Source organism: Talaromyces marneffei, chromosome 3 (assembly GCF_009556855.1).
Source record: "Talaromyces marneffei chromosome 3, complete sequence".
Classification (NCBI taxonomy): domain Eukaryota; kingdom Fungi; phylum Ascomycota; class Eurotiomycetes; order Eurotiales; family Trichocomaceae; genus Talaromyces; species Talaromyces marneffei.
Window position 1 is genome coordinate 334035 of NC_072350.1, and position 23923 is coordinate 357957.

The 23923-nt window shown below is 47.3% G+C and overlaps 9 protein-coding genes across 9 annotated transcripts; 7 read left to right on the forward strand and 2 right to left on the reverse strand.

The window, feature by feature from the left end:
• Positions 1 to 432: 432 nt before the first annotated feature.
• On the forward strand, positions 433 to 1392 carry EYB26_003869 (uncharacterized protein; the record flags this gene model as incomplete). Its single annotated transcript, XM_054263163.1, has 4 exons — positions 433 to 475; positions 562 to 1093; positions 1156 to 1255; positions 1318 to 1392. 4 exons carry the CDS (start codon positions 433 to 435, stop codon positions 1390 to 1392), a joined length of 750 nt encoding a protein of 249 aa, XP_054119138.1.
• Positions 1393 to 4018: 2626 nt separating this feature from the next.
• EYB26_003870 (uncharacterized protein) lies at positions 4019 to 6455 on the forward strand (the record flags this gene model as incomplete). The annotated part of the gene is made up of 2 exons (XM_054263164.1): positions 4019 to 4165; positions 4242 to 6455. 2 exons carry the CDS (start codon positions 4019 to 4021, stop codon positions 6453 to 6455), a joined length of 2361 nt encoding a protein of 786 aa, XP_054119139.1.
• Positions 6456 to 7501: 1046 nt separating this feature from the next.
• EYB26_003871 (uncharacterized protein) lies at positions 7502 to 9027 on the forward strand (the record flags this gene model as incomplete). The annotated part of the gene is made up of 4 exons (XM_054263165.1): positions 7502 to 7567; positions 7627 to 7656; positions 7712 to 8683; positions 8737 to 9027. The coding sequence occupies 4 exons, from the start codon at positions 7502 to 7504 to the stop codon at positions 9025 to 9027; spliced, it is 1359 nt and encodes a 452-aa protein (XP_054119140.1).
• Positions 9028 to 9468: 441 nt separating this feature from the next.
• Positions 9469 to 14166, forward strand: EYB26_003872 (uncharacterized protein; the record flags this gene model as incomplete). Its single annotated transcript, XM_054263166.1, has 11 exons — positions 9469 to 9535; positions 9592 to 9681; positions 9730 to 10732; positions 10782 to 10963; positions 11009 to 11700; positions 11749 to 12324; positions 12379 to 12533; positions 12592 to 12689; positions 12747 to 12944; positions 12994 to 13171; positions 13224 to 14166. The coding sequence occupies 11 exons, from the start codon at positions 9469 to 9471 to the stop codon at positions 14164 to 14166; spliced, it is 4182 nt and encodes a 1393-aa protein (XP_054119141.1).
• Positions 14167 to 14440: 274 nt separating this feature from the next.
• EYB26_003873 (uncharacterized protein) lies at positions 14441 to 15524 on the reverse strand (the record flags this gene model as incomplete). The annotated part of the gene is made up of 2 exons (XM_054263167.1): positions 14441 to 14894; positions 14962 to 15524. 2 exons carry the CDS (start codon positions 15522 to 15524, stop codon positions 14441 to 14443), a joined length of 1017 nt encoding a protein of 338 aa, XP_054119142.1.
• Positions 15525 to 15825: 301 nt separating this feature from the next.
• On the forward strand, positions 15826 to 16435 carry EYB26_003874 (uncharacterized protein; the record flags this gene model as incomplete). The annotated part of the gene is made up of 2 exons (XM_054263168.1): positions 15826 to 15894; positions 15947 to 16435. 2 exons carry the CDS (start codon positions 15826 to 15828, stop codon positions 16433 to 16435), a joined length of 558 nt encoding a protein of 185 aa, XP_054119143.1.
• Positions 16436 to 16821: 386 nt separating this feature from the next.
• On the forward strand, positions 16822 to 18070 carry EYB26_003875 (uncharacterized protein; the record flags this gene model as incomplete). The annotated part of the gene is made up of 4 exons (XM_054263169.1): positions 16822 to 16824; positions 17186 to 17254; positions 17310 to 17819; positions 17870 to 18070. The coding sequence occupies 4 exons, from the start codon at positions 16822 to 16824 to the stop codon at positions 18068 to 18070; spliced, it is 783 nt and encodes a 260-aa protein (XP_054119144.1).
• Positions 18071 to 18728: 658 nt separating this feature from the next.
• EYB26_003876 (uncharacterized protein) lies at positions 18729 to 19712 on the forward strand (the record flags this gene model as incomplete). Its single annotated transcript, XM_054263170.1, has 2 exons — positions 18729 to 19464; positions 19516 to 19712. The coding sequence occupies 2 exons, from the start codon at positions 18729 to 18731 to the stop codon at positions 19710 to 19712; spliced, it is 933 nt and encodes a 310-aa protein (XP_054119145.1).
• Positions 19713 to 20119: 407 nt separating this feature from the next.
• Positions 20120 to 23050, reverse strand: EYB26_003877 (uncharacterized protein; the record flags this gene model as incomplete). Its single annotated transcript, XM_054263171.1, has 4 exons — positions 20120 to 20164; positions 20224 to 22663; positions 22712 to 22920; positions 22991 to 23050. The coding sequence occupies 4 exons, from the start codon at positions 23048 to 23050 to the stop codon at positions 20120 to 20122; spliced, it is 2754 nt and encodes a 917-aa protein (XP_054119146.1).
• Between the last annotated feature and the right edge of the window lie 873 nt (positions 23051 to 23923).

Sequence of the window (23923 nt, forward strand, 5' to 3'; positions counted from 1 at the left end):
ATTGAAGCTCATGGAAATTGCTCTCGTGATGGATGGTTTGCTGGATATGGTGGTTAGTGAATGGTTCTCGGAGTGCCAGCATGAGCATCAATAGATCCTCTAATCCAGCTGCTAGATCTCGAAATAGATCGTTCAATCAATTATTGTCCGGACTAATATCAACGACATTTAAGTAGACCTTGATGAGTCAATCCGCTTGTGAAATTCGCTGAGGCGTCGCTTTTGGGGCTAATTTTTGGTCTGAAGTGGGGTGTTTTATAAAGCGGCTTTCCTCCCACAGACTTGTGTCTTCTCTTCCCTTTTCTCTTCTTACCCGATCCCATCTTGGCTACCTAGGTACCATCATCCAAGAATCAGATCATATTTACTTAGCTCACTATTACCAGGCTGGACAAGTGTTCCATACCATCAACTTAAAGAAGGTCTATCATCATGTCTAACGAAACCGTGGTTCTCATCACTGGCGCAAACAGGGGCAAGTATAATCGTCGTCTTATCCCTTTCATCGCATAACCTCGAGACATTTCACCTAGAGAGTAAGTCAACTTATACATTCGTCAGGCCTAGGCCTTGGCCTCGCAAAACTCTATCTCAACCAACCCAACACCCGCATCATCCTCACCGCACGCAGCAACAGCCCGTCCACCATTCTCAACGCCCTACCCCAATCTTACCCGGGCACGCTGCATGGCATCTACAAACTCGACAGCGCCTCCACAAACGACGCAATTGCACTCCGCGAATCACTCCTTTCCCCCTTAACTGGAGTCAGTAAAATCGACATTATCATTGCCAACGCCGGTGTAGGCGAACCATTGGACTCCGTCCTTGACGCACCCATCGACGTGTTGGAGGATTTCTATCAGGTCAACACTCTCGGTCCCGTGCGGTTGTACCAGCAACTTTGGAAGGGGCTGCTAGAGAAATCTGGGAATCCGAAATTTATTCTTGTTAGTTCTGTGTTGGGGTCTCTTACGTATGTTGATCCGACGCCTTGTGGTGGGTATGGAGCGTCGAAGGCGGCGGCGAATTATTTTCTGAGGAAGATGCATGAAGAGAATAGGAGGTTGGTTGCTGTGACTGTGCATCCGGGGTATGTATATCCTTTTTCTCATGGGTCTAGGGATATGATCGGCTGATTTTGGGGATGCGTAGATGGGTCAAAACGGATAATGGCCAGGCTTATGCCGATGCCGTCAATGTGCCTGCGCCGCCTACAGATGTAGAGGCCTCAGTCAATAAGATCTTTCAGCTGGTATGCTTCATAATATATACCTAGGTATCTTCGTCGAGCATGGCGGGCTGATTGTTGTTTAGGTGTCTGAGGCTACACGAGAAAGCAAGTCTGGACAGTTTATCGATGCCATGACTGGTATCAAGATTCCGTGGTAAATTTTGACTATATGTTTGAGTTTGACAAAGTCATTTGATTTCAGACTGCTTTGAGAGATTTAACAAAGGGAAGATGTCTTTTTGAGTCTACCAAGGTGTCTGCATAGTACCACATGATATTAGTATAGTACATTATTCCAACAAAGTCAGCAATAACACTTATTTTTTTAACTTCCATATTCTCTTCCTTGCCATCTTTTCCCTTCTCATCATCAACTGGTACAGTTTACAACCGTACAGCCACAGACCCAGGTTTCCCTAAGGCCTAGCTGTTAATGCCATTCTATTTTGTTAACCAAAATGGCTGTATAATGCAGCTTACAAATATCTTATCTTTCGGTCTCGTTCGTAAAGTCCATCATTATAACACAAGCCCCCAGGTACGAACCCTGTCTTATCATGTTTTTGCCTTTCCAAGTTGAGAAGCAAGGGGGCGGGTTGACACCCGCTCTTTGTTACCGTTTGTAGAGCTTTATACTCTATTATTTCAATATCAGGTCTTGCGTGCTGGGCGCTATCCTCAGCTCTTTCATGTTTTGATTCTTCATATGGTATTCTAGTATTATCGGGTTCCGAAAACTGGATTGCCTTCTAGGATCAGGCAAATGGAAGTGGCAGGTAAAATAGTGACTCTCTTGTTTGCTCGAGATCCGGCATTGGATCTCAAAAGAGCTCATGGCGGAGGTCAGCATTTTTGATACCATGTAAGCTAGTGGACTTGCGGAATTGGCGGGTGTAGTTGCAGAGAGGAGTGAGTTGCGGAAGTAGAATTCGTTGTGATAGAAACAGTCTATGTAGTTCGACAATAGAACGAACTTGAGACCTTGTGATACTTTGGGAAATTGCCAATTGGGAAGGTACGATGCTGTGTTCGTTTAGGGTTGGTTAGGGTTACGTAGTCTTGGATCAACGTCCATTAAAGATGCATCTTAAGTATTCCACAAGCTGCAGTACTTGGCTCGGCTTTTCTAAGAAGGGAATAACCGATTTCATCATCCACGGGCTCCGATACTCGAAATACAATACGTAGCCCTGCAAAGGATCCGAAGCTTACACAACTAAGGTGACGGAGTCATATCTCGGAAGATATTAACCAAGGTTTTTCCTGCCTCTGTCAGTCGAAAGAAGTTGATGTTGAATCACAAAGAGGATGGTAGTTATAGTTACATCCAGCTCTCTGAGTCATGGCCGAGCTGAGATTTTAGGTCAGATAGGGCAGCTCCGAAAGGGGTGGTCCAAAGGTCCAAAAGGGGTGAGGGAACCGAGCGATGAATCAATGTTTTCTATCGACTGGACTCAGCCCTAGGATTGCTTATTCACGTGGTAGTTAAATAGGCAACTAAACGTAGTAACTAACTAACTAGTGATTAACTATGTGCTCGATTGGTAGGCTGTTGGAAGATCCTTGCTGTTCGGGGCTGGTCATCATCTTGTCGAGTTTAGTGCTGTACTACTGTGGTATGTAGTATGTACTCCGTTCTACGTAGCTTATCAGCCGCGGTCGTTACTAGGGCTGACGTCTACGTAGTACAGGACAGACACGTGTGCGTTTGCCATTCATACTACGTACGTAGTACTACGTATAAGGAGATCGGATATCGGCCGGTAATTTGTTTTTATCGGGCGCGTGTGTTAATTAATGCTCCGATTGCACGCGTCGGAGCCGGAATCAATGGGAGCGTTTGCACTGTTTGCACCGGCCAGAGTAAACAAGCGATCGCCCCCCTTCTAACAGCCACTCAGAAGGCAGCATTCACGCTTTCTCCAGTTTAGTGGCTTTGGTGGCTTTGGTGGCTCTGATGACTTTGGTACAGGGTCTATCCCGGTCGTGGGAATTGGATCAACTCAGGGGATTTTTCTCTCCTATTCCTCATCTCAGAGCATCAATCGTTTATCCTAAAAAGGGCGTCCAAACCATCCAGCCTGTTGGAAAAGAAGCTCAGACACACAGTAGTATCTCAAAAGGCTCAAAAACCGTCATGATCGACATACTATCATAGTCACCACTGCCCACTTTCTACGAATGAGGCAATGGGGAGCTCAGATCGCCTGGTCGTTTGACTCTTTTGACTCTTTGCGTTTCTCTAGTCTGGCTGGTCGATCTCTATGATGGATCTCTGTCCACTTTTCCCACATACTATTTCGTATCTAAATCAGTGTTAACTACACTCAGCAACTACTATGCCGGCGACCACTGACCACAACAAGGAATCTCCAAGTTGAATCGTCTCCTTTTCTTGGAACATTCCTGGAATCCTGCGGCCTCGCACGGGCTGAAAGGCTGAAAGCCACCAGAGACCATAATCTACCAGAATTAATTTAACGGTAATAAACTATGGGCTAGTCCAGTCCGAGGCACAGCAGTTCCTGCCGTGGGTCTGTTCTCCGCCCTCTAAACTCTCTCAGCCCGCACCAGGGGAAGGCCCAGTGACAACCAAACATTTACAAGCAGAATGTCTTCTCCCAGTCCTCACCCCCACGAAAAACCTACGACGCCCCCCCCGGAATACACCACCAAATACAAAACCAGATGGTCACCTCACCTAGTTCCAGAAAACTTCTTCAGCTTCGTCTGGTCCCTCTCGCGCAAGAGCAGAAACTCCCCACGATTGCGCTCTGATCCACCATGGGACGGCAATCACTACGAAGTCCCTTTCCAATTGCTGTGCGAACGTCAAGCATCAATGCAGAGACCACCATGTATGATGAAAGGAACTTGCCCAGGACAGCGAGTCAGGGTACAATGAGAATGGCCTCGGAAAGAAACAGAATGGTATTTGATCGATTATTTACTATCCGTCCATACCCGCCTGCCTTTTGACACAACTAACGCCCGTTGTCTTTTATAGGCTTCCTTACAGCAGCCAGATCCTGCGAATTCATCCTTCAATCGAGAACTCCGCGTGCGAGCATCGTCTCCGTTACTTGGCCGAAACTCTCAGTCAAATCAATCTTCTGCAAGACATTCCTTGCGTCCGCCTATGCCTATGGAGAGTTCGCAAATGCATAACCCCGGCTCGACGGCGGGTTTTGCACACGATCTGAATTTCGACAAATATGCATTCGACACTCAATCGCAACGCAGTTTGGCATTTGGAGTAGTGGATGATATGCGAGGAATCGGTTTTCCTCAATTGGATCCGAATTCCAAGAGTCCGAAGAATTCGAAACCCCCAACCACGCCAACCGGAGAGCGACGACCGGAAAGCGCACCGAAAAAGAAACCAGGCAGACTCGATCTTTCTCTGCTATTTCCCAAACCAAAGCCCGCTGCAGCTCCCTTGCTTTCTCCTCAGCGATACACGAATTCGCCGTCACCTGTCAATTCAGAGTTTTCGGTCAAACCACAGCCAGCCAAACTCACAAAGCCACGTTCTAGGGGTTATATCCGAGCATCTGTCAAGGAATCTCCTGCTCCTATCCCAGAGGACCCGCCATTTCCCAGGAAAAGGGTTTCCACTCGTAGGCCTGCCGTTGACTGGTTTGATGTTCCTTTGGAACAAATTATCCGCCTAGGGGAAACCCTTGAAGTTGATGTTGAGGAGGAGAATATCGAGAAATCTGATCGTGTGTTGGACCATTCAAAGACAGCGAAGGAGGCGAAACATTTCAAACCGGTAGCACCAGCACCAGCACCGGCAGTCACGAAACCAATTCAAGCCCCAGTTCAGCCCGACATCGCCAAGAATTCTTCAGCCGTCGATTCCAGGAGGTCATCTCGTACACCCTCTAGGGTATCCAACCATAAATCATGCGGAAGCCGTGGAAACGAAAATCATCATTATCGCCAGCCACTACCTCCCTCAAATCCAAACCGCTCTCGCGCCTCCCTTCACACATGGCAGTCCGAAGGTGATTTACGTTCGGCCCATCAAAAGCCGGCTGGCCGCTTGGTAAAGAAGAAGAGCAGTAGCACCTTTCACACCAAGGACTTGACGAAGAACAGCGTCTTGTCCCTGTCATCATCCGAAGACGAAGGTGAAAATACCGATGCCGATGAGGACTATGGTAAGCAACTCATGACAAAGGTGGCCCCATCTCGAGGGCCTCGGGACAGTTTCTCCACAACCGACTATGTTGAACCAGAGATATGCCATGCTGAGGCGGTAGTTACTACCAAAGGTTATGGATTGACTCGTCTTGGTCGTGCCAATTCGAATGTGTCTAGTGTCAGCTCCGAATCGCGCAGTACACAACGACGTTATATTCCTTCCCGAGCTGATTCGCGATCCCCTATGGGCAGATCATCCGTTTCCACGAAGATGTATGGATCGTCTGCTCATTTCGATGTCCCTTTGATCGAGGAACCAGAAGAGCAGGCGGAAGAAGTCAGCAACACCCGACGACCCCGGCTTTCATCACAATCATATAGTGACCTCCACTCTGCAAAGAGAAGAAGTCGCATCATTGCAGTCACTCGGCAGGAAGAGTCCTTGCTAGAGGCGATGAGGTTACGGAATGGTCGAATCACCCCCAGCATATACAATGATATTGAGCCTGTTGGTCAGCTAGGAGCTGAGAAGCACAGGGACTCGGAGTCAGTATCTGCAGCACTAAGCTCCCCTGAGCTCATTCACACTCAGTTTGATACTTCATTCCTCCGGCTGAGTGCAGCTATGAGAATTCCACCGCTTGCTGCACCAAACCTCGCTGAGAATGAATCTTTAATTGACAAAGACTCATACTTGCCTACGTCCGACACCGAGCAGCAGAGTGCTCATAGCAACAACAATATCTTCACCCCGTCTTCTCGATTGAGTCTCGCATATTCCGAAACACCTTCATCGACGTCGACCATGGGTCATGCATCTCCCGTCACACCCACTCTTCTTCCCATTCATCGATTCTCTCATCAGTTGGCGGCTCCTCCGCCATCCCATGCGCTTCCCCCACTTCCGGATGAAGCTGCGACGAGACGACATTCTCGTCGCAGGACGGATAGCAGCGATGCCATAGTATTGGAAGAAGGCGAGACTGAAAAGCTATCGAGTCCACCTGTTTATCCTTTATGGGCCGTGAAGTGGGGTCGAGATCCTCAGGATGTTGTTGCTATTGCACATTAATCATTCGTTCCACACGCTTTTCCTTGTTTTCCCTTCATGCATTTTGGATTTTGTTTATAATTATACATCTGCCTTCAGTCATGAAAGTAAGTACATACTGCACCTCTTTTCTTTGTTTCATTTGTCCAGATAGATAGGGACGGTAATGGTTGGATTGCATTGGGGAACCAGATACTTGATTTTTTTTTTTTTTCTTTCTTTCACCGTCTCTTTGTTTGCATTTCAGCCTGTTCGAAGCAGGCCATTATTTTGTATATATTTGTATAATATCTATTGCATTATATCCCATACATGCCTGTCTGTATGTATTTAAATTGAATTGAATATCAACTTGGAAAACATGAAAGTTACACAAGCCAGCCCGGAAGTATTCTTGTCACACGTAGGTACATACATGACGTCTTTTGTACTAGGGGTTGAGAAACTTTCAAGAATGACTGCATGGTATGTCAGTCAAGTGTAAGTATTGTTCAATCCATGTCATAGATATCTTTTCTAACGGAACCAATACTGCGCTCTGATTGGCCAGAATCTACCAGGTGGCCTCGGCCCTCTAGCTTACCCCAGACAAACTAACTACCAGGAGAACTAAGCCATTTCAGTGTAGTGTGTGTGTCAGGAAGGTTTCTTGGATTCTTCAGAATATTCGACTCCTATTTTTCAGCAAGTCTGTACAAAATATCGCGCACTTCATACATAATTACTTGTTCCGTTTTCTTCTTTAAGAAGGAGAGTTGAATAGTTTTCCCCGATCAAAGCGCGTTGGCTTGTTTATTGTTCGGCGATCAGCGACCCAATCTGCCGTTCTTGGTGCCAAGATTGAAAGACGTCACTCTCCTTTTTCAGACGTCGAATACACAACATACGGAGTATATACGGCTAACTCCGTCGCTGCCGATATCTCGCAAGGTCGCTTAACATATATTTGTTTGGGTTGGTAGTCAAGGACGGCACGCTGCGATACTGGGTTCGAGTTCCGAGCTGTTGATCTGTGTGGGATCAACAGACACACGCACACAAGATAGAAACGGAGGGGAGGTGACAAAATGGGGGTAAAACAGACAGCATCAAAGTCGAGGTCGGCTTATATCCGCAACCTGTCGTTACTTTTGGTAAGGGAGGCTGCAATCCGTGACCAGAGGAAATACCAGACTGACAATTCGGTATCTAGTTGACGATACAATATGCTTCAACCGTCGTGGTAAGTCCCCCTCAAAGGAAGAGGTCTCGGGTCGGTACTAATATTAAATCAACAGTTGATCCATTACTCCAGGGTAATGCCCACCGTCGCCGGGAAACGATACGTAACATCAACCGCCGTCTTCCTGACCGAAGCCATCAAGCTCGCCATCTCACTAACAATGGCACTCTACGAAATCTCCAAACGGGTACCGCCCTCAATGCCCGCCACATCACTTTTCTCTACCCTCTCGAATACAATCTTCTCAGGCGATAGCTGGAAGCTGGCTCTTCCAGCATGCCTGTACACTCTCTCGAACTCGTTGCAATACGTGGCGTTGTCGAATCTTGATCCGGCTACGTATCAGATTACATATCAGGTTAAGCTGCTTTTTGCGGCTGTTTTTGGGCTGGTGGTGCTGCAGCGGTATATTCCCGCAAGGAATTGGGGATTGTTGTTGTTTTTGGCTGCTGGTGTGGTGCTGCTACATGCGCCGGGCCATGAGTCCGATCGTCTAGTGGCGAGAGATGAATCTGTGCATTTTCCGAGGTCGTTGGAGGAATGGAAACAGAAGAAGGGATATTCGCCTATGAAGGTTATGAAACGATCTGCGAGTTATGAGGGCATTGAGGAGGATATGTTGCTTGAACATCCTACTCTTGACGGCCGAGTAGGTCTGATTGCCACGCTTTGCGCATGTGTTGCGTCCGCTTTGGCTGCGGTCAGTTTTGAGAAGGTCATTCGGGATAGTGCGGCGAAAACGTCGCTGTGGGTGCGAAATGTGCAGTTGGCGCTTCAGTCAGTGGTACCTGCGTTTTTTGTCGGTGTGATTTTTCTCGACGGAGAGGTTATTGCGAAGCAAGGGTTCTTTGCCGGTTACAGTTGGATTGTCTGGGTGATTATTTTCATTCAAGCTATTGGTGGTATCGGCGCTGGGTATGCCATTGCGTATACAGACAAGACTGCAAAGACTATCGCGACGGGGTTCAGTCTTGTTGTGGCGATTTTGACCAGTCTGTCTGTATTTGATTTGGATTTGTCAGTCAACGTAAGTTTCGCTGCCTCACTTGCTTAGGAACTGCACGCTGATTACCACAAAAGTTCTCCATCGGCGCCGCCATAGTCTTAATCGCATCATTCTTATACGGAAGCTCTACACCATCCACATCCCCCCTGGTCAGAATGCGGCCACCCCCAATCCGAATTGAGAGCTACGATGCCGCCGAGGATCGGAGACCTGGTGTCTCACCTCCGAACGACTTCTCCATCAAACTCCCAACTACGCCGTCATTATCTGCAGGCCTCTCAACGTCGCGGCCTGCATCTCCGAGTCATTCGCGAGTTAAATCAAACCAAAGCGGCTCGGGATATTTCCTTGAACCTGATGCATAGATTTATACACAAAAAAGGATTGATGAATGAATGGAAAAAGGAAGGATATCATAGCATTTTTTTGCCATTTGCTTTTGCTGTTCGCTTTATATAGATGGATGTTGCTGGAGCGTGTGCTCGTTGTTTACTTGTACAATTATTTGAATGCATTTGAGAAGTTCATTCTCTTTCTTGCTTGGGTCGTTGACCTTCTTTTAGCATTCGGAATCCCGTGGCACTGTAGGAAGGTCTGTGTGTGTAGTTGGGTAAGCACCTTCCCCATGAACGTGGTGGGCTCTTTCCTTCCGTCTCCTGCTTGCTGGATGACTTCGGTAGCAACCTCTTCCCCAACTCGTTATTTTTCTTCATTTCCATCCTTCTGTCCTTCACTTGAGACATCTGGAGCTTGACGACATATAAGTGACAGCATGCTCATTGCTGATGTGATCACTCTTCGCCAGTATGCCTTTCGATTCCAACAACCACTTCCTGACAATAGAGGATAATGATATCCCTCTCGACACATTCGGTATGGACGGATCATTCTTGTCTGACAAGTGCTGTAGATCTAACTGCGTTGGGCAGACCGTGAGCTATTAGCTCAACTTGAGGAGCAGAATCCTCAACCAGTAGCCACGATGAGAGGAAGTCTGTTGCACCGGTTTACAGAAGACTGTAAGACTTCCGGTTATATATTCTTCCACGGTTACTGATTGCTCTCAGCTGTCTTACCTGAATCTCCAGCCATAGGGCACTACTCCAGCTCTCCAGATACATCGTTCCAATCGAGCCCGTTACGGCGGTATTTCAGACCCAGTCAATCTCGAATCACTCCATCGCCCGGTTTCTCAGAGTATCAGTATGTGCCCGCTCACCTCAACAACAGGCCAGAGCATACGGAAGGCAGTTCTTCGAGCAGAAAAGGGACATCCGCATCCCCTTCGTTGCCTCGTCAGATTTCATTAAGTCATGCGCCTCCTGTAGTCCAAGGTATTCATCTGATTGAAACCAAGGTGCTTCCAGATCGTTTTCGTGCTCTATTTCCCTACCCCGTCTTTAACGCGGTGCAGTCCAAGTGCTTCCCTCATATCTATGAAACTGACCATAATGTCGTCGTATCTGCACCAACAGGAAGCGGCAAGACTGTCATTATGGAACTCGCTATTTGCCGTCTGGTCAACAATCTGAAAGATGGGCTGTTCAAGCTTGTGTATCAGGCTCCGACAAGAGCTTTGTGTTCCGAGAGGTTTCGTGATTGGTCCAAGAAGTTTAATTCGTTGGGATTACAGTGTGCCGAGTTGACGGGTGATACTGATTATACTCAGTCTCGACTGGTGCAAACTGCCAGTATTATCATCACCACACCGGAGAAATGGGATAGCATGACAAGGAGGTGGAGAGATCATTCGAAGTTGATGCAGCTTATTAGATTGTTTTTGATTGATGAAGTGCATGTCCTCAATGAGACACGTGGCGCTGCCCTTGAGGCAGTGGTATCACGAATGAAGTCGGTCGGTTCGAATGTCCGCTTCATTGCACTGAGTGCTACAATACCAAACTCGGAAGACATCGCTACATGGCTGGGCAAGAATGATACGCTACAACATTTACCTGCTCATAAAGAACATTTTGGCGAGGAGTTTCGTCCAACAAAGCTTCAGAAATTCGTCTATGGTTATCCGTGTACGGGGAATGACTTTGCGTTTGACAGGTTACTGGGCTCAAAGTACGATTCCTTCTGTTCCTCCGTCGTACTCTTGCTGACTATACTGTAGGCTTCCTGATATCATATCTAAGCATTCGAATAAAAAGCCTATGATGATATTTTGCTGCACAAGAAATTCCGCAATTTCCACTGCAAAGGAGCTCGCTAAGCTATGGTCAAACACTGTTCCTCAGAGACGACTCTGGGCTGGGCCGGTGAGAATGCCTGTTGTCAGGAATACTGATTTGAGAGGTAAATCCCATGATTGCTATTATAGTTCTGTACTGAGTTGAATAGCACTTGTCAACTCTGGTGTTGCCTTCCACCACGCCGGTTTAGATAGCGACGACCGTCATGCTGTTGAAAAAGCTTTCCTCGAAGGCAAATTGAGTATTATCTGTTGTACATCTACGCTTGCTGTTGGTGTCAATCTCCCTTGTTATCTGGTTATCATCAAGAATACCGTCTGTTGGCAGGAAGGTGGTTGCAAAGAATACACCGACTTGGAGATGATGCAGATGCTCGGACGTGCCGGTCGTCCTCAATTTGACGATACTGCCGTGGCTGTCATACTTACAAAGAAAGAACGGGTCTCAAGCTATGAACAGCTGGTATCAGGCACGATGCAACTAGAAAGTTGTCTTCATTTGAATCTCATCGACCATCTAAACGCAGAAATTTCCTTAGGCACAGTTTCGGACATTCAGAGTGCTATCAAGTGGCTTGCAGGGACTTTTCTATTCGTGAGACTCAGGAGAAACCCTACTCGCTACAAGTTGAAAGAAAACGCAGACCGCATAGATGAGGATGAAATGCTACAACAGATATGTCACAAGGACGTCAAACTTCTCCAGGAGACTGGTCTTATTAACAAGCAAGGTCCTTTCAAATCCACACCATACGGCGAGGCCATGGCCAAGTACTACATCAAGTTTGAGACCATGAAAATTATACTGGAATTGCATCCAAGAGCGAAGATTTCGGAGATTGTAAGTTATTCGTCTTGATTCCTTTGACGCTTTGCTAATGGGAGGTAGTTATCTGCAATATCTCAGGCTGAAGAATTCCATGAGCTGCGTCTCAAAGCCGCGGAGCGCCCCTTTTATAGGGAGCTGAATCGTGCTCATGGAATCAGATTTCCGATCAAAGTAGAATTGGTTCAGAATACTCACAAGATCTCTCTTCTTATACAATCTGAGCTCAGCGCCGTGGACTTTCCTTCTGCCGAGCAGTTTCAGAAACACAGGCTGCAGTTTCAACAAGACAAGGCGATAGTTTTTACGCACCTCAATCGTCTCATACGCTGTATTATAGATTGTCAGATACACAACGAGGATGGCGTTGCCGTGAGAAATTGTCTAGAACTTGCGCGGAGCTTTGTTAGTCGAGTCTGGGAGAACTCACCCTTTCAAATGAAACAGATTGACCAGGTCGGTGTCGTTGCGGTCAGAAAGTTGGCTGGTGCCGGAATTAGCAGTATCCAAGAACTGGAGGAAACAGAAGCACATAAGATTGACATGATTTTGAGCAAGAATCCTCCTTTCGGTATGAAACTTCTTGCAAGGCTTGCTGAATTTCCGAAGCTACGCGTGACTATGAAGATGCTGGGCAAGGTGAGTTGTAGATGTACTACAGTTGTTCATGAGCTGACTGTTGACTGTGCTCAGGTAAGCAAGCACGGCGGATCGGTTATGGTCAATTTCAAGGCCGACATAGGCTTCTTGAACGAGAAGACGCCAACAACTTTCCACAAGCGTCCAGTATACGTCTGTTTCCTAGCAGAGCTCTCTGATGGTCGACTTTTAGACTTTCGACGCTTGAGGTGAGTATCTCATTCGCTTTGTGATGGAGACTCCGTACAGAACTGACGGTTCATTCAGTGCTCAAAAGCTTCAGAATGATCACGAAATCCTGCTGAGTGCGGAGATCAAGAGTTCGCTACAGCATATAACATGTTATGTGATGTGTGATGAAATTGGTAGGCTTCAATAATGCCAATGAGACATGCGATTTAGCACTAAAAGAGGCCAAACAGGTGGAACATGTCAATACGCAGAATTGAAGCCTGATGTGCCGGATTTGTTCTTCTCTGCTGACATTTTAGATATGGATAAAACATTCTTAATGAACACGTCCAGACGCAGAAATGGTGACGGCCCAAAGCAGAAGGCTGTGATTCAAAATGATATTTTTGAAGATGACGATATTCCGGACGACGCTTTCTTGGAAGCTGGTAGGTGTGTCACTGTCTGTCGATTGATCTCAACTAATTACACTTTAAGTTCATGGTTTCGATGGCCATCAGCCACAGGAGCGAGGCTCAATAGACAGAGCTTCGAGCAAGAGTCGCAAGAACGAACGACGTATGAGCGAACATCTCGTAGATCTAGACGACGTCCAGCCGGTCACGCTCGAGAATGGGAAATACAACTGCAACCACAAGTGCAAGGATAAATCAACGTCCGTTTTCCTAACCTAAGTATGGCAGCACAAATGACTAACCAAGATTCAGGTGCAAGCACTTTTGCTGCCGTAAAGGCCTCGACAAGCCACCTAAGATGCACAGTAAGAATGCTCCTACAAAGTCCCGTCAAAATGAACGAACCAAAAGTAAGAGTCAGCTTCTACTGTTTACCAATGGTCATGGAAAGACATCCAATAAAGATTCACAAGGGAACACCGACTTTGATATGGTTGAGTACTTGGACCTCACCCAGCCTAGTAAGGAAGAGCAACCAAAGAAACAAATAGCCTCTGAGTGGCATGTCCTTAATTCGAAAGCAACACGGATGGCTAATTTGGACATCGCATCAACTCAAGCAACTTTGCCCAAAGCTTCCGTGAGTAAAGCTGGAAATAGGAAGCGATCCAACACTCGTCGACGACGGTCATCGAGTGAGTATGATGATAGTAGCTTGGATGAACTTTTTTCTCCAGCCAGACCTTCATTAAACAGTTTCACTGGTATCTACTCGCCTACGGTAAACACGGGCCTCGATTTGGATGATGATTTTGATCAAATCCTGGGTTCAATCAACACACAGCCATCGAACAATATTCAAGATGTTCTTGCAAGTCCTGTCTCGAAGACACTCGGACCACATGATACATTTCTGCACAACGCAGACAATTCATCTTTGCTTGACAAGCAGGATACACAGACTCAAGCATCGTACGACAAGAGTCTTGGATATGAACCGGAAACAGCCACGACAAAGAGAAAAGTCGAACCATTGAGTGATGCCACGAATATCAGCAACCATGCTTCCAAGCGCCCTAAGATTGATATGCAAACTCTAACCGATGATAATGCAAATATGACGATTCATGATGACGCCTACTCAACTGACAAAGTGCAGTCTAATTTGATCCACCAGTCTGAGTCGCAAAATAAGAACATTGACGAGCTGTTGCTACAGGAGTTTGGCGATATAGTCAACTTCTCCGGGTTTTGACTCTTCTTTTCGCGTTGCGATTATATGGTAAAGGCATGCTATCTGCCGATAGATTGTGGTAATATACCTGTATCGATACATGACAAATTTGTGATGACTTGAGACAAGGATATCTGGGGTATCAATTAATGTTATCTAGCTATTCTACAGGCCTATAATATATGTACATTTAGATTCATCCGTCACGTCCATCGGCAGGAGCAATCATATAACTAATCTGACGTTTCATGTCAATCAATTTTTCGTCACATACGCGATGTCGACTTCAAGTGCCTTACGGCTGGAGAGTCCCCTGAATACTCCCATCAAACCCGGTAGCCTGCATAATCGACCACCTCAACGCATCAATATTCAAATAGCTCTTCTTCATATTTTTCGCAACATCCTTCATGGCACTAACAGCAATAATCTCCCCCAACGGCGGCGGCCCCTTGGTAGCTGCCAATTGCGTCGCCAACTCATACCGTGGACTATTTGGGTCAGACGGTATCTGATCCATCGTCCGCAACTCATCAAGTTGACGCTGCAGCCCGGCAAGTTTTACGATTCGCACTGTTCGTTCGTAGTGCCAGTGCTTTATGGTTTGGACTCTGTCGCATAGCACCCTGTCGACTTTGGAGACGACGAGTTGGTGCGGGATTGCGTATTGCCGGAGTAACGTTAGGATTTGTTGATCGTGAGATTTTATGCCGTGTATGAGGTCGATGAGGATGAATGTCCTGCGGAGTCTATAATATCACCTTCTTAGCTACATTCTCATCAGGACTGATTGGGAGAGAGAGGGGGGAGACGTACTGTTTCCTCTTCTGCAAATACTTCATAATCTCCTCCCCCTGCTCAAGTTTACTCCCCGCTCCATACCCCGGCATATCCAACAACACAATTTTGGATTCGCCGCCTTTCGTGCCCCCAATCCCATATGCGTTCATCTCTGTGGTCTTCCCGCGTTTGTCGCCGCTGCGACATATCTCGTCGTCCACGAGGGCATTTATAAGGGAACTTTTCCCGACATTCGTTTTTCCTAAGAATGCGACTTCGGGTTCTTTACTGTCAAATGGGATGGTGCGGAATTGCGCCGCGGAGTACAGCTTGACGGGGGAATGGCGGGTGTGCGCGAAGAAGCGTGAGGCAGCGTTGAGTTGGGAGGGTGTTGGGGGTGGAGTGTCGTAGTAGGTACCTAGGTCGGTGGGGAGGAGGTCATCGAAGGATGTGCGGAGGGTTATTGGTGTTGTGGTTTTCTCTAATTTTTTTTCTCGTCGGAGGGTTTGGTGATAGCTTCGTCGTTGGTGTTGGCATGTTTGTGACCATATTCTTTGGCAAAGCCTGTATTGTGAGGGTGGATGATGAGGTTTCCACATTATGAGGTAGTATTATGCGAGGACTATCTAAGAATTGAGGTTTGATAATTCATGATTTGGTGTAATCAATCTCACTTCGAGGATTCCATGTTGATCTAGGTAGGATACAATCATGGGAGCTTCGTCGGAGAACCTTGCAACCTCCGGCGCTAACCCTAAATAGGTCAGATCTGGGTCGTCCGTTCCCCGCGACATCACATCATCACCATCAAGAGCGACACGTCAGTCTGTCTGACATCTAGCTCTGAGCCTTGAACCATATATTCCTTTTTTCGTCTCGTTACTCCTACCTCCAGACAACATGATCAACGCTGTGCTAGTGTTCAACAACACAGGTCAGCCGCGACTGACCAAGTTCTACACCCAACTTGTACGCTTCTCTCTTGTGATCCAACGCCATCAACCACTAACTTTTTCGTTAGGACACCCAAATACAACAAAAACTTATAAAACAAATCTACGAGCTTGTCTCCCAACGTCCTCCTTCAGCATGCAACTTTCTCCCTCTCCCACCTTTACTATCACAAGGCGCAAGCTCCAAAGCAGCCAGTGGTCCGTCCGACGCACCTACACAAATCACATATCGCACGTATGCGACACTTTCGTTCATTATGATTTCGACATCTACAGAATCACCGCTAGCCCTAATCGACTTGATCCAAGTCTTCGTCGAAGCGCTCGATAGACTGTTCCAGAATGTGTGCGAATTAGATCTTATATTCGGGTATGAGACCATGCATGCGACGCTAAGTGAGATGATCATCGGTGGTGTGGTGGTTGAGACGAACACCGACAAGATTGTGGCTGGTGTTAAAGCGCAGGAGGGTTCGAGGGGGAAGAGGATTGCTGTTGATGCCGCGAGTTCGGTTGGGCAGTTGAGTATACCTGGGTTTGGGCCGTGGGGGAGATAATATTTCCAACTCGGGAGAGAAATAATGGGATATTTGCATTTATGGAGTTATGTGATATGTATTTTAGCGACATGCTCTGCTATTTGATTGACAAACTGCTTCTCGCGCTCGTACTCTAAAGTGCTTATCGGCTTATCGGCGAGAGGCCACGTAGATAAGGGCTAGCCCTACGAGGGCGGACTAAAATAGAATAGCGCATTTCTTGGCACAAACGCATATAATTGGTTATGTGGTCCCACTCATCAACTCCACTTCGCTTATTTGTTCGCGCACGATATCTTCTCATCTTCAAGTCCGCTTCTCCTTCTGACTTTCTTTCTCTCTTCGTCCCCTCGTTCAGTCAACACAGTGCACATTCAGCACCTCGACCATCGCCAAACGACAACATGGTAAGCTAGACACCTCACAATGACTCTTAGAGAGTCTTCTCATGAGCTCTAAGAGAGTTATACGACTTTCTCGTTGAGTTTGCTTTTCAGCAATTCAACTAGCCGAAGATGAAAATTCTTCAGGCAAAGCAATTCCGCCATTGTCTTCTGTAGTTGATGTGGTCAATGTCCCTGAAAAGAGATATATCTTGTCTCTGCAGAAGACATGGTGATGATATGGCTTGAGCCATGATCGTCGTGTGTGGCTGTGTCGGGCAGAAATGTCTGGCCATCACTGCGATTTTCGTGTTGCTCTCTAGAGTTCAAAGAAGATTACAGCGTGTAGAACACGGTTTGCTGATTCTTCTTTTCTCAATGATAGCCTCCAAAGGGTAAGAAAGTTGCTGCCGCCCCCTTCCCTCAGGGTAAGGCTGGTGCCAAGAAGACCAAGGTTAGTAAACTCATTCCAGGAGATGCAATATCTTGAGATGTACTAATTCCAGTAGAACCCCCTCTTCGAGTCTCGCAGCCGCAACTTCGGTATCGGTCAGGATGTCCAGCCCAAGCGCAACCTTTCCCGCTTCGTCAAGTGGCCCGAATACGTCCGTCTTCAGCGCCAGAAGAAGATCTTGAACATGCGTCTCAAGGTCCCTCCTGCGATTGCCCAGTTCTCCAACACCCTCGACCGCAACACTGCTGCCCAGACCTTCAAGCTCCTCAACAAGTACCGCCCTGAGTCCAAGGCTGAGAAGAAGGAGCGTCTCCTCAAGGAGGCCACCGCCGTTGCTGAGGGCAAGAAGAAGGAGGATGTCTCCAAGAAGCCCTACGCCGTCAAGTATGGTCTCAACCACGTTGTTGGTCTCGTTGAGAACAAGAAGGCCTCTCTCGTCCTTATTGCTCACGACGTCGACCCCATTGAGTTGGTTGTCTTCCTCCCCGCTCTCTGCCGCAAGATGGGTGTTCCTTACGCCATCATCAAGGGCAAGGCTCGTCTCGGAACAGTCGTCCACAAGAAGGTATGCTATCCCTTTTCGTCTTGTTAAAGATCTTGATCTAACTGGTGTAGACTGCCGCCGTTGTCGCTTTGACTGAGGTCCGCTCTGAGGACAACTCCGAGTTCTCCAAGCTCGTCTCCGCCATCAAGGAGGGTTACTCTGACAAGTACGAGGAGAACCGTCGTCACTGGGGTGGTGGTATCATGGGTGCCAAGGCCAACGATCGCCAGGAGAAGAAGCGCAAGGCTATTGAGTCTGCCATCAAGATCTAAGCTTGCACTGCTCAACTGAACGAAAAAGTGGTTTCATATAAGCTGTGATTCGTCCTTCATGTCTGATTCGACTAATCATGGGCTATAAGAAAAGTTCCCCAAAATTCAATGAAGAGATGACTACCTTCAAATGTTCTTCTATATTTCTATTTTTCCTTGCAGATACCCCCTTTTGACTACCATGTTCGTCATCAATGCCAAAATAAATGTTTTGGACTGAAAAGGTCTCGTCTTCGGTAGCTTTCTTAGGAGTGTCGGTCGGTCATAAAATTCTAATAGATGTATTGAAGGCTTTGTTCTACCGTATCTAGATAATGTAACAAAGGATATATCACTTGGATGTGTGCTGGAAATGTCAACGGCATTTTAGCTTCCGCTAGTGTTCTGCCGACGTTTCCCATGCTACATGATAAGCCCGTTAATCTAAATCTGTTAATCACAATGACTCATCTTGAATGATGTCCATTGGGAAATCAGTATACCACCATCATATATCGATAACGCAATATCTAATGCAGCTTCTGCATCCAGATTGAGTCTATATCAAACATGCATATAAGATGCGCTTCGCCATATCCAAATCAACTCGCCCCAAGCTGAAGCGAAACTCTTTGGTTCAACTGCTAAATATCAATCTTCCAACTCCATAGACGTCACAATGGCAGACCCTAGAGTTTACAACATGGATTACTTCACAGACAAAACCTACTCAAGCATAACCCCAACCCTCTCCTTATCCCTAAACCGTCTCAAGCGCCCCTTCACAGTCTGCGTAATCGGTGCTTCCGGGGCGATTGGCGCTGGAGTCGCCAGATCCTACGCGCTTGCTGGATGTAGCGATCTCATTCTCGCGGGGAGAAATCTCGAAGCTCTGAAGGCTGTCTCCAAGGATATCGTCTCTGAAAATGATAATAGCTCAGAGGAGCAACCGAGGACGCATGTTCAGCACTGCGATATTGCATCCCCGGACTCCGTCCAAACACTCTCGGAATTCATCTCCTCCTCCTTCTCAGCTCTAGATTGCGTCGTACTGGTCAGTGGCATATCCGGCCCCGTCGAACTACGCATCACAGACGGGTCCCCAACAGACAACGAATGGGCGCAGGTCTTCAACACCAATGCCCTAGGCACATATCACGTCTCGCACTACTTCATCCCTTTACTCCTAAAGTCAGAGACAAAATCGTTTCTGGTGGTAGGTTCAATCGCAGCATGCATAACGAAGGGACCAATAGCGAATACCAAGTACTGCGTTAGTAAACTTGCGCAGGCACGGATTGTGGAGTGCGTTGCTGAGCAGTTTGGTGCCGAGGGGTTGCTGGCGGTTAGTGTGCATCCGGGGGCTGTAGGGAGTGAGAATGCGCTTAAGACCGCGCCGAGGGAATTCATCAAGTGTATGTCCAAGTTTGGCCTCGTTACGGGATTCATGCTGATTGTTGTTGCAGATTTGACGGATGATCCGAACCTGTGCGGCGCATTTTGCGTCTGGTTGAGTCGAGATATATCTCGATTTTCATGGCTGAATGGGAGGTTGGTGAGCGCTACTTGGGATCCAGAAGAACTACTTGCGAGGAAGGACTACGTTGTTATGGGTGATTTGTTCAAGTTTGAGGCTAGGACAAACTTGAATCTAGATATCTGACAGTAATGCGTCGATGACGGGATTATGATACAATGAAGTCTGTACAGACATGGATGGAAAGGAGATAGACAGTTGACACATAGTATGGCCAGAAAATTAGATAGATACGTATAAACCTCGAGAGAACCTATGTAAGAACCATTAACCCTATCTAATACAACCCCCCTACCGACAAGCCAGTTGAGCGCATTTTAGAAAGAGAAAATAAATCACTCCCCTATGCTGAAAGATCCCCCATATGTGTGCATTTAGTAAAACAATTGCTAAAGAAAAAGAAGGCAAATTTTGAAAGGAAAAGAAGTCATGGCATTTCAGTCGTAGAAGTCATGGCATGGGGTATCTTTTGTCCTCCTTCCACGTAATTTGTTCATGTTGAGTGACCTGTATATTATTCGTATGATATATTCTTATGAATGAGTTGATGATGGAGGGCGAGTGAGACCTTGTCGAGCCTATCATTGAAATTTGTTAGCAAAATGCCGCTTTACATTAAGCCGTTTGGGGAAGGTACCTTCATCTGCTCAATCCTAGCTTTCAATTGACTGGTCACTTCCGCCGCTCGCTTCCAATTCTCTGCTGGCTCAGCTGATCGACTCGTTATGGATGGTTGGTCATCGACACTGTGAGTACTACCGGCAGATGCGTAGCGAGCTGTCGTTCGAACCGGGCTGCCTCTGCTCGAAATATTCTGTCCCACGGGTGGACTAAACTTTCTTCGTCCAAATGGTGGGTCAATGTTTGTTTCGGTTGTTGGCGAACCGAAACCGTTGTTTTCTTTGTCTTCGCTTGGACTAGAAACGTAGCTTCGGGGTCGGCTGGTGTCCAACCGCGAGCTCATATAGTGACCTGCACGAGAGCCGTTGCTGCTATAAGTACCTATTTCAGGTGATAATGGGCCGTTGTCTGAGACACCAGTGTTGAGTCCATCTGATAACACTGGTGGGCTCATTGTTGATGCACGAACTGCTCGAGCTAATTCACGCTTGAGTCGTTCGATTTCGCGTTGTTGTTTTTGGACCGTTTGTTCTGCGGTCTCTGCATCACTGCGAGCACGAACCAGCTGTGTTTCTTTAGCCTTGATGCTCAATACATCCCGAGTGTGGTCCTCAATAAGTTGAGCATTTTGATTTTGAAGCTCAGTCACTTGAGAGGAAAGTCTCATCTTTTCGGTTCTAAGATCTTCATTGAGTTTCCAGAGGCGCTCTTTCTCGAGGCGGAGCTCGTCTAGTTCAGCACGCTCAACAGCCGCGAGGCCAGATATGACAGGTGCTGCAGCGGGTGCTACCTCTGCAGGCGCCGCAGTCTTGCTGATGGGTCGTCCAGTGAGTCCTCGTCCCAAGCCGAACTTGGGCTGTGCGGGTGCTGCGGGTGCTGGTTCTTCTAGCGGTGGTGAGGATACACGTCGCTGAGGGGATCCAGCTGCAGCTCCACCAGCACCGGGAATACGTCGTTGCATCTTTAGCCCACCGCCAGGAGTAGCTAGTCCCGACTTGGGAGCACCGCCTGGGCGTGCAAGTCCTGGCCTACCAACAGTCTTGGGTTTAGGGGGTGGGGATGCCTCTTCAACTGGGGCCGGCGGTGCGACAGCAGGAGCGGCCTTTTTCAAACCGAGAGCAGGTTTCTTTGCGCCTGGCGCGGCTTTCTTCGCAGCTGGGGCAGCGGGTTTAGGGGGTGCCATTATAGGCTTAGGACGGTCCTTGGCCTTGACTTCAGCTGTTTCAAAGTATTCCTTGATCTTGGTTTTTCGGATCTCATCCAAACCGTCAAGATAAGGATTCATAGCTCGTTCACCCATAATCTTCATTAGAGTTCCCAGAATTTCAGCGGCGCCAGATCGTACAACTTCGCTCGATTCGGTAAGTAGTTTGATGGCGGCTTCGGCTATTGACTTGACTTCAGGCTTCTGAGGCACTTCACGGGTCGTTCGGAGACATCTAGTTAGGAATTTGACGGTCTCTTGTTTGACTTGAGGGTTCTTGTGCTTCAAAAACTCAAAGATATCCTCCAGGCAGTCCGAAAGACCAGTAGAACCAAACACCGCATCCAACGCCTGGCCGAGCGCATCAGCAACAGATTGCTTCTTCTCTTTCAGGCGCTCCATGATTGGTGCCATGATTATTGAACGATATTTAGCAAATGCGGATCGCAGACCCTTGGCAAGCAAGTCCACACAGCTGGCTGCAACTGTGACTACTGCAATGTTTGCGTCTTTCATGCACTTTGCAAGCGCCCTGACAATTTCATCAAATGGCCCTTCCTGGATTCGAGGAACGTTGAGCGCCTTGTAAAGTTCGTCTAAAGATTCTTTCCTGTCCTTCCATTTTGTCGAGCCCAATTGTTCGTGTAGATTCTTCGGTACTTTTGGCATGACATCAACTGGTTCTGCGAGGTCAAGGGGGTCCATTTCGCCTTCATCCTCGCCATAGTCGTCCCCAGCTTCTCCACCTGCATCCTCCTCACCGGCTGCAGGGGCAGAAGCTATCGCATCCTGCTGCGCTCTTGTTAATCGCTCCTGCTTTGGCGGGGCCTCTTCTTTAACTTTCTCGAATAATTTATCCAAATCCTGTTGTTGCACTGGTTTCAATTCGGCCCAGAAAACCGGCTTCATCGCTTCCTTGAGCCATCGGTACAGCTCCACGGTGAGATTCTGCGCTTCCGCACGAACGTTCTTGTCGGCATGACCAAATACCTTGGGTAATATCTTAAGAACTGGTTTGGGGTCGACAATCTTGCATCCATAATTGTGGTATATAGCCGTAATCGCAGCCAGTCCCGCAGCAATGGACTTCGGTTGTTTTGCAGATAAGATAGGAATCAAGTCATCTATGATGGGATCTGCTTTGTCGAGCTCTATAAGAAGGAGTAGCGCTTCAAGGGCGTTTGCTTTGGCGGCAGGACGCGCTGAGGGAAGACCCTTTTCAGCGATAGCGGAGACCGTCACTCCTCGTGTTCTATCCAATCAGCAGGTATCTCCCTTATGAATAGCCGGAGCAGTCTACCTTGCACAAGCCTGAATACCTCCATATTTCAAAAACGCACAATACGCCGCTAGACCCTCCTGTTGGGCGGCAACATTCGAATCGGCAACGGCGCCTTTCCATAAAGACGGGTCTTGTAAAAACGGTGTGAATACGGGGTCTGATTCATCTGGTGTTTTCTCGAATTGTTTGGCGGCATCTTCGTATCCTTCTTTCCTTACTTTCCAGACCTGTTTTCGCAATCGGGCACCAATCAGTAAGGCTACCAAGTGGGACCAGGGGTTCGCTGAGAGTCCTGACCTTGTGTGTGAAGCGATCTTGTAGAGGGAGAGAGGAGAAATCCTCTTCGGCGTCGGCCATGGTGGCAGAAAGCAGGCAATTAAGGTGTTGCCAATGTGTAGTTTCTGTGGGCGCCCCATTTCGGCATTGTTAGTATCAGGGGTATGGTTAAATTCATGTACAGGGCAGATATAGCCAAGAAGCTCGATAGGAAATTGATATCTACCTCAAGAACGTGTTATATGACTCGCGCAGTCTCTACCATCCGACCGGGACAGTGGTTGCGACAATAGAGTCAATAAGCAGTGACTTGTATGCCGTCAACAATCGAAGCGGGGGAGCAGTCTGGGTAGTGCACGAGTCAAATGATAGGCAAAGAAATATTGGAAAGAAAGAAAGAAAGAAAGAAGTAAATAATATTCACTTTCAGAACTGCTTTCCGTTTTCTGAGTGAACTGATGCTGATGTATCTGGTGAAGAAAGCGTGTTGTTTGTTGTTATCGTCGTACAAGCAGAAGTGAATGTTTTGTCGATGTCAACAAAAGTTCGATTTGCCGGGGCCCCATCGCCCAGGGGATCCAATCACTACCAGTCTTGGCACAACAGATACATCTTGCCGGTTTGCTCATACAGCCATATACACACATCTTATATCATATCTCTGTTTTTTGATGGGTTGTATATATGAAATATGAGGGTCACTAGTTCAGCATATACCTATCTATTAATGTATCCTTGTGAATATCTGTGATTCAGTGTTTCCAGTAATTCCCCAGACTAGAAATCCGCAGATCTACATATATAAATAGTTCAACATTACACTCTCCGTCAATCGGTACCCAGGTACCAGTTGACATGGAAACTTTAGAAAATGTCTAGTCTGATTTGAAAAGGGTCGAAGTTTATTCTAAACTTCGAGGATTTAAACCGCGAGCTATATACCAATTGATCTCC